The 10,000-nt window shown below is 40.2% G+C and overlaps 1 protein-coding gene across 8 annotated transcripts in view; it reads left to right on the plus strand.

The window, feature by feature from the left end:
- Nucleotides 1-10,000, plus strand: part of LOC147830940 (uncharacterized) — a 211,534-nt gene that overhangs the window by 167,907 nt on the left and 33,627 nt on the right. For 5 of the 8 annotated variants that reach the window (XR_015526737.1, XR_015526731.1, XR_015526733.1 and 2 more), the window contains one exon: nt 4,569-4,742. Coding sequence is in view for 1 of the 8 variants with exons in the window: in XM_087312558.1 (XP_087168684.1) it covers nt 4,569-4,746 (178 nt within the window). In the remaining 7 variants the exon portion in view is untranslated. Of the gene's footprint in view, nt 1-4,568; nt 4,747-4,871; nt 6,376-10,000 lie in introns of those variants that run through there. The other 3 variants (XR_015526734.1, XR_015526732.1, XM_087312558.1) reach the window with 3 other exon arrangements.

A 10,000-nucleotide genomic window follows, 5' to 3' on the forward strand; every position in this document is an offset into this window, starting at 1 on the left:
CACATATACAGTAGGTGAATTGGGTAAGCTAAATTGTCTGTAGTGTATGAGTGTGTGTGTGAATGAGAGTGCAGACATTCCAAGACTCCGGGCAGTTCCGGGAGTCTGCGCAGACACGCCCCCACCACTCTTCAGATAAGTTGCGCACACACGCCCCCACCACTCTTCAGATAAGTCGCGCACACACGCCCCCACCACTCTTCAGATAAGTCGCGCACACACGCCCCCACCACTCTTCAGATACGTCACGCACACACGCCCCCACCACTCTTCAGATAAGTCGCGCACACACGCCCCCACCACTCTTCAGATATGTCACGCACACACGCCCCCACCGCTCTTCAGATACATCACGCGAGATTGGGCAAGCTAGACCCTGATTGGTTAACGCGGCGCTGATGTTCAGATTTATTAACTCAATTCGCTCAATTCATGCTGCACCATTCGTGCGTATCGTGCCATTCGTGCAATTCGCGTCATTCACGGCGCGGCATTAATGCAATTTGCGTCATTCACACTGCGCCATTCACCCGCATTGTGCCATTTGTGCAATTCGCGTCATTCCCGCCGCGCTATTCACGCAATTCACATCATTCACGCCACGCAATTCACGCGTATCGTGTCATTCGTGCAATTCGTGTCATTCATGCTGCACAATTCGCGCGTATCGTGCCATCCGTGCAATTCGCGTCATTCACATGTATCGTGCCATCTGTGCAATTCGCGGCATTCACGCTGCGCCATTCGCGCGTATCGTGTCATTCACGTCATTCATGCTGCGCAATTCGCGCGCATCGTGCTATCTGTGCAATTCACATCATTCGCGCAATTCGCGCCGCAGGAAGTTTATTCATGCCTCTGCATTAACATGCAAATCACTCACGCTTGACGCTTCTTCCACGTCTGTTGTGAATGCAGCATTAAACCCAACCGCAGTGTCTTAAAAACAATCCAGAAAAAGAAAAGCCCTCGCCTTATTTTTACTACGTTTTTCAGATTTCACCACATTCTCACCCTGTTATTTACTTTTTTTATTTTATATTTTGGCTTTTGCTTTTGTCTTTCCTGTTTTTTAAAAAAAAAAAAAAAAACGTTCTTCACTGGACTCGAACCCTGTCGTCGCAGTCAACTCTGGTCTGCGTCTCAAGTGCGCTGACGTACATGTCAAGCTACCGGACAAACTAATTACGGCGGAAAAGCCGTCCATATGGAGTTAAGTGGTCAGGTGGTAAATGCGAAAAGGTACGGCATCATACCGCCCCATAGCAATTGTTGTAAAGATGAAATACAGCCATACGTAGCTCTGGCTACATAATTTGCAGTCTCCAGAAACGTATACAGAACTATGTTTTCAGAATGAGCCTGTGTTAAATACATTATGCCTTTGAAGAGTCCTCACAAATCACAAAAAACAACCTCTCTCTCTCTCTCTCTCTCTCTCTCTCTCTCTCTCTCTCTCTCTCTCTCTCTCTCTCTCTCTCTCTCTCTCTCGCGCTCTGTGTGTGCGCATGTGTGTGTGTGTGTGTGTATAATCCAAATAAGTGTTGCTTCCACCACAGAGAGCATCTGTTAATAATGTAAAAACAGTAGCGGCCCTCTGCTCCTCTTGTTTTTCACAAAAACAACACATCCTCTTCCTCCCGTTCAGGCCGCGAAAAAAACCCAGCAAGAGTCTATCTAAACAGTTAACAGATGGCTAAAGCGTGTGTCTTTGAGCAGTGTTTCCCAGCAATTAAAAGTTTCTGCCTGTGTTTTTTTTCCTGCCGCTCCCCGAGTGCAGATTGCAAACAACGCAAGAGGTCAAATATCTGGAAGGGAAAGCAAGGGGATGGAGCCGGTCTCATCTGGCGCAGCGCGGAACGAGCATTCACCTGAACGTCCGTAATCACCCGCCACCTATGTGAATAATTAGTACAATAATTACCGGCTTAAGAAACGAGGCTGCGCGCTGCCCTCTCGCACGACGCCATCAAGGATAACAGGTGCTGTTGGTGCCTGGAAGGGACAGAGATTAAAGATTATTTCGCTATCTGGTCTCTCCTTCAGGCCACTTTCTCTCTCTGTCGGGGATCGTTTGTTCCTCCGGTGCGGCAGTTTCAGGAATGGAGTGTTTGACAGAGAGTGAATATTGTTTAATCTGGGAGACTGATACGTCCTTGAGATTCCCGGTGTCCACATAACCTAGAGCGAGGCGGAGGTTGTCTTTATCTGTGCCCGCGAATGATACTAATGAGGAGCAGAAACATAAACCAGCATTGTTAGACTGTGTTTTATAATGGAAAAGGTTGATATGGCGCTATACAGATGTTAATATGTTGAAGCAATGTTGTTTACCAGCCCAGAAACGATTTCTATATGGTTGTTAGGGTGTTCTGATTCTGCTAATAGGCTAGTATGCAGTAGTTAGATTAACAAAATGGGAGGGTGGCGGGAGATAGGTCTAAAATACGGGAGACTCCCGGGAAAAACGGGAGTGTTGGCAGGTATGGCGTAGGTTATTGTATGCTCCAATCAGCAGTGTTGTTTCGGGCAGATTTGCCGTAATTAAAGAATTAATAAACTATTATGGCTCGGAACAATGCTTGGTGTCTAATGTTTGCGTTTTTTGGCAAGTAGCCATGTAATAAGTGCAATAAAGTACATCCAGGCGGTTGTTTTCGCAGAATAAAGCTCGTCAGTCTTATACAACTGTGCTCTGCTTCGCATCAGGCTGCTAATACTTTAGTTATATTGTAAGAAATATCGAAACACTCAACAGCAATATTGTCCACATAACCTAGAGCGAGGCGGAGGTTGTCTTTATCTGTGCCCGCGAATGATACTAATGAGGGGCAGAAACATAAACCAGCATTGTTAGACTGTGTTTTATAATGGCAAAGGATGATATGACGCTATACAGATGTTAATATGTTGTAAAAATGGTTTGTACCAGCCTAGAAGTGGTTTGTATATGGTTGTTAGAGTGTTCTGATTCTGTTCATAGGCTAATATGCAGTAGTTAGATTGTTCTGGTTGGTGATGAAGATATAATAGTTTTCCAGGAGAAATAACAAAATGGGAGGGTGGCGGGAGATAGGTCTAAAATACGGGAGACTCCCGGGAAAAACGGGAGTGTTGGCAGGTATGGCATAGGTTAGTGTATGCTCCATTCAGCTTTTTTGTTTCAGTCAGCTTTGCCTTTAATTAAAGAATTATTAAACTATTATTGCTCACAATAATGCTTGGTGTCTAATATTTGCGTTTTTTGGCAAGTAGCCATGTAATAAGTGTGATAAAATACATCCAGACGGTTGTTTTCGCAGAATAAAGCTCTTCAGTCTTATACAACTGTGCTCTGCTCTGCATCAAGCTGCCAATACGTTATATCATAAGAAATATCGAAACACTCAACAGCAATATTGTCCACATAACCTAGAGCGAGGCGGAGGTTGTCTTTATCTGTACCTGCAAATGATACTAATGAGGGGTAGAAACATAAACCAGCATTGTTAGACTGTGTTTTATAATGGAAAAAGTTGATATGACACTATGCAGATGTTAATATGTTGTAAAAATGTTGTGTACCAGCCTAGAAGTGGTTTGTATATGGTTGATAGGGTGTTTTGATTCTGTCAATAGGCTAATATGCAGTAGTTAGAATGTTCTGGTTGGTGGTGGAGATACGAGAGTTTTCCAGGAGAAATAACAAAATGGGGGGGTGGCGGGAAATAGGTCTGTTTAACAGCCTAGAAACGGGATTTAATGTGGTTGTTAGTGTGTTCTGGTTATGTTAATATGCTAATATGCAGTAGTTGGAATGTTCTGGTTGGTTGTTACAGTCATTCCAAATGGTGTTATATGTGATTATTATACGGCTGTCTGGAATACTTGGTCAGTCGCAACATGCCAAGCTATGCTATTCCAAGATAACAACTACTAAATTACATAAAGTGCATTACATTACATTACATTACATATAATTGCTTGTCTGTCTCGCTGCTGTTTGGTGCCATGTTGTGTTTAAATAATGTATAGGTTAGTGTATGCTCCATTCAGCCGTTTTATTTCGGTCAGCTTTGCCTTTAATTAAAGAATATTGAAGTAATTTTACTAATATATAGGTGACGCAGTGGGTAGCATGATCGCCTCACAGCAAGGTCACTGGTTCGAGCCCCGGCAGGGTCAGTTGGCATTTCTGTGAGAAGTTTGCATGTTTTTCATGTTGGCGTGGGTTTCCTCCGGGTGCTCCTGTTTCTCCCCACAAGTCCGAAGACATGCGGTATAAGTAAATTGGGCAGGCTAAATTGTCCGTAGTGTATGAGTGTGAATGAGTGTTTATGGATGTTTCCCAGTGATGGGTTGCAGCTGGAAGGGCATCCGCTGCATAAAACATATGCTGGATAAGTTGGCGGTTCATTCCACTGTGGCGACCCCAGATTAATAAAGAGACTAAGCCGACAAGAAAATTAATGAATAATGTATAGGTGAACATATATGTGCACAAATGAACATATATTATAGGAAAATGGACAATTTTATTTATGTCACATATATTATAAACCTATATTAAAACATTTATGTTTATATAGGTTCATTCTGTGGGTGCGCTTACCAGCTGACTACTTGCCTTTGTGTGGACGGCTTTCCTGCTGTTACCAGTTTGTCCAGTGGCTCGCCATGTACGTTGGCGGACTTGAGAAGCAGAGAGGAGTTGACCAAAACGATGAGGTTCGAGTCTGGCAAAGAATGGTTCCAGAAAGCAGGTAAGACAAAAGCTGAAAAGTCAAATAAACAAGTAAATAACAGGGTGAGAATGTGGTAAAAACATAGTAAAAATCAGGCTAGAGCTTTTTTTTTCTGGATTGCTTTTTAAAATTGTTGGTTGCGTTTAGGAAAGGAGGTGGGCACCGGTCGATGGATGTTTTTGAAAACACTATTGGTTGGGTTTAGGGAAGGAGGAGGGTGGGTCAGTCAACCGGTCAGTCAGTCAGTCAGTCGACAGCGGCCTCTGTTGGATTTACGTGAGAACAGCAGGAGCGAATAGCACTGGCGAGAAAAATTTGAGATCTAAAAACTTCACACAGCGGCCTCTGGTGGATTCCCGAAAAACAAAAACTGAAAAAAATGTACCTCCTGGGACGTATTTGGCGCTCTCCAGAAATGTGTACGGAGGAACGTTTTTAGAATGAGCTGGGGTTGGATATAAACTTTAAATTTCTTAAGGGTAAGTATTGGCACACTAGAGACGCAACAGTGTTGACCAAAAAGCTGCATTTACATATCTGGATCTAATTACACAACACATAGAAATGAATAGAAGTCGACACCCCCGCTATACTGCCTTGCTCACAAAGATGCAATTTCTGTGCCGCTCTCATAATGTGCTTTGATGCTTTCCTCTCAACAACTTAAGCAATGAAGCCAGGCAGCCCCAGGGTGTTTGTTCTAGTAGGAATTACTTAAAGACTTGTCAAGATGCCACCATCACTCCTTGCGTTCTCCGGCTTACTCTCTGTTTGTTTTTTTCTCACTTGTGTGTGTTTTTGGAATTACTACAACAGGTGCGACAGATTTACACAACAGCGCTATATAGCATGCTCAGTCGCAGACCAGATGAAAGCCATTTTGTTTGAAATTAAAGCCGTTTGTTGAGGATTTAGGGTGCCTTAAATATCCTTACCCGTAGTGTAAAGTAACAAATTACAAATATTACTGTAATCGAGTAGATTTTCTCAGGAATTGTAATTTACTAAGTAGTTTTATAAATGTGTGATTTTACTTTCCTTTGAGTATATCTTTAGTGTATCTGTACTTTTACTCCACTACTTTCCTTCAACCTGCAGTCACTAGTTTTTCTTGACTATGGGGATTCCTGTCCAATCAAATCACACACAGAAAAGGTAAATCGCCTCATAATGAATTACCTCAAGACATGGGCGATTTATAATTGCAGCAAACTGTTTGGGAGAATTAAAATATCCAAGAAGACGCCCCAAAATCTTTACACGCATTGATTCAGAGACTGTTTAGATGCAGGTCACTGATGAGTAGATGCTGGATGTTTACTGTATGATGACTGAAATGAACTTAAACACCCAGCAGGCACAAGACATCAACATATCGTCAGATTGACTCTGTACCCCAGTGCCATAGGGATGTTGCATATTTTTGGGAAATGAAAATCGGTTTGACGTCAGAACTCAACGTCAGGCTGATGTCAATGTCCAACCTAAAATCAACCAAATATCAACATCTAATGATGTCTATCAGATGTTGGGTTTTGGTTGCCATATCTGAATAATTAACATCAGTTTTTGACGTCAGTATGACGTTGGTTTAAGATTGAACGCTGAATTTTGGTCACTTGCAAACAACATAAAATCAACAAATATCAACATGATTTCATGTCCTTATTGGACATCAAAATATTGTTTTCCTTAGACGCTGGCTAGACATTGAATTTTGGTCATCTGACAACACAACCTTAATCTAACCTAATATTAACATCTTATGATGTTGTGTGCCTGCTTGGCAATAACTAAATGCACTACAGAATAATACGTTTACACACATCCATAAATGGCATGTAAACACATCAGCTTTTTACACCGTAATACTCACTACTCTTGAATACTTTTGTAAGGTCTAATTTTTACTCATACTTTGAGTAATATTCACATCAGATACTGTTACTCTACTCGCACTACCTTTTTAGGCAAGTAATGCTATTTTTACTTGAGTATGATTTTTCAGTGCTCTTTCCACCACTGATAGTTATCAACAAATACATATTCATTCATTCATTTTTCTTCAGCTTAGTCCCTTATTTGTCAGGGGTCGCCACAGCGGAATGAACCGCCAGCTATTCTGGCATATGTTTTACGTAATGCGCTTCCAGCCACAACCCAGTACTGGGAAAACAAATAAATATATAAAATAAGTAATGATTACAAGATATGTCGATCAGTTAATAGAAGAAAAAACTACAGGTACATACAGATGAAGTCAGAATTATTAGCCCCCCTGTTTATTTTTTCCCCAATTTCTGTTTAATGGAGAGATTTTTTCAACATTTCTAATCATAATAATTTTAATAACTCATCTCTAATAATTGATTTATTTTATCTTTGCCATGATGACAGTAAATAATATTAGACTAGATATTCTTCAAGACACTTCTATACAGCTTCAAGTGACATTTAAATGCTTAACTAGGTTAATTAGGTTAACTAGGCAGGTTAGGGTAATTAGGCAAGTTATTGTATAATGATGGTTTGTTCTGTAGATCAAAAACAAATATAGCTTAAAGGGGCTAATAATTTTGACACTAAAATGTTGTTTAAAAAATTCAAAACTGCTTTTATTCTAGCCGAAATAAAACAAATAAGACTTTCTCCAGAAGAAAAAATATTATCAGACATACTGTGAAAATTTCCTTGCTCTGTTAAACAACATTTGGGAAATATATATATATATATATATATATATATATATATATATATATATATATATATATATATATATATATATATATATATATATAAAAGAAAATTAATAATAATAATTAATAATTCTGACTTCAACTGTATATATAATTGCCTAATTGTAATTGGACATCCCAGGATTTTAGGAACTATTACCAATTGATTACTTTAATGCAGAATGTTCTGGTGAAATTGAGTGATATCTCCACACTGTGAGCTTGTTTTGAGGCCTTGCGGTGCGCCGTGGTTCTCACTCTGGGAGCCCAAAGCAGCTGAGACTTTCCTTAGTCATTATTATTTGATTCCATTCATCATCCGGGCTCACAACAAAGAACCCTGCTATGTACAATTTAAATAAAGCTTTGTGTGACACCGGCGCTGACAAGCTGATGCATCCATTCAAGAAGCAGCAGAATATGTGCATGTCTATGCAAAATAAAGATGAATGCTGGGGGGGAAACAGACAGCGGGTGATTAAGGTGCGCGGGATCACGGCCGATCTGTCATGCTATCCCGTCGTCTTATGATGCCTTATCATTAGTTTCCCTGACAATGATTTAGCAGTCATTGTCAGGGAAGTATTCCCCCTCATTGCCTTGCGCTGTGTTTAAACGTAACCTTCTTACAGCAATGGCTGCCATTCGTCACTTTTGACCTGTCATGCACGGTAAAATTGGACACTTCCAACCGTGGCCTTTTGTCCTGACACGGGCAGGCAGGTATGCAGAATCAGGATGGAGGACAGAAGCGTATGCATCCATAACATTTAACTGCCCCTGAATGATTACCGCCCCTAATTTCTTTGGGGACAATGGGACGCTGGTTCTGTTGCCAAGTCGGGTTTGTGTCTCTCTTTCGGATTTATTTTGGCCTCGTGATTGTTAAATAAGAACCAGGGGCAGGTCAACGTGCAGGCCAAGGAACGGAGGAGATCAAGCCCCCTGGTCCAGCTCTCTGGCGGCCAACAGCTGATGCAGAAAGTCACCATCCATCTCTGGCAGCATGCTAATGATGCAGTTTTTTTTGCTTAGACCTACTTTGCAGGTAATTCTCTGTTGATTTGTGCCTGCTGTTTAGAGCGAAACGCAATAGGAAACGGGCCTCTGGAATCCCTCGAAGACATTGAAGATGTGTTTGATGTCCTTGCAGCGTCTGTGGTTGTGTTCTCTGGGCTATGCTTGGAGAAAGCATGATATTGCGAGAATCAACGCTGCCTTCATAAAGCCCTCTCAGCCTGTGTTTGCCTTGTTTGGTGCTTCTGTAATGGAGGGCAGCTAGTAGGGGCTGTCTCAAGAGATGAAATAGTGCATGATCCTAAATACTCCGATCTTTACCATCCTTATTCATTTGATGTCCCCTCATGTCAGAAAAGTACAACACAATCTCACAGCAATTCGTACATTTTTGATTTAGTGGCTAATGCACATTCTTTTATGCTGTGATTACACCAGAGGCGCGGATAAATTACGCCATTCGCACGTAAATAGCTGCGTGAAATAGGGCTGCACGATACTGGAAAAAACTGACATTGCGATATTTTTTTCCCTGCGATATATATTGCGATATTTTAAATATATATATATATATATATATATATATATATATATATATATATATATATATATATATATATATATATATATGAGCAATTCCATGAAAATGTCAACCTTGCCATGAAAAGAAAAATGTTTTCACCAAAATAGCGAAACCGTTTCTACATTTTTTGCGCAGGCAAGTGTTTTACAGTACTTTAAAAACACTTAAAAATGTCTCTGTCAATGTTTTCAAACTATTATATTTGATTTTCCAAAGTCACACAAATGGCAATTTCACATCCGTCACATCCATAACGAAAAAGTGTCACATCCATAACAAAGCTTTTCCCTCAAAAATGCAAAAATGTCAAAATAAAATAAAATCAATCAGTTTTGTTCTATAAAGAGCTAACTCTTATCCTTTTGTTGAGCATTATTTATTTTGGGTTGTGCAGTTTAATTCACAGAATTTCTACGAAATATGTTGTATACTGTAAACTCGCAACTTTTTTTGTCACATCCATAACGCTTGTTTATTTTCCTCATTTAAAGTATAAAAATGTTCACAGATTGAATTTTTTTGATCCCATAACTCTGTGGTTAGTTGTTTTGGAAAATATAAACAGATGATTCAATATAATGTTAACGTATACTCTCTCTGCGAATTTATGTTTTGAATTTTTACTGCAAATGTCACATCCATAACGCTGGAATCAGCCATATATATATATATATATATATATATATATATATATATATATATATATATATATATATATATATATCAGGGCTCAACAATAAGGACTGCCCGCTGTGCAAGACGCTCGGGACAGTATACAGAATGGTTACTGGCCCGATCGGGGCTAGTGCTGCCTTGTCACTAAAATTTAATTTGGCTGGGACTGTCAATTGCATGCTTTCATGCCCAGACGTTTGTTTCAGAACTTGTTTGCCCAGTAAGCGTGGTTCGTGCGGCTAATATGATTATTATGTTGACAAATA

Source organism: Danio rerio, chromosome 25 (genome assembly GCF_052040795.2).
Source record: "Danio rerio strain M-AB ecotype USA chromosome 25, GRCz13ab, whole genome shotgun sequence".
NCBI lineage: Eukaryota > Metazoa > Chordata > Actinopteri > Cypriniformes > Danionidae > Danio > Danio rerio.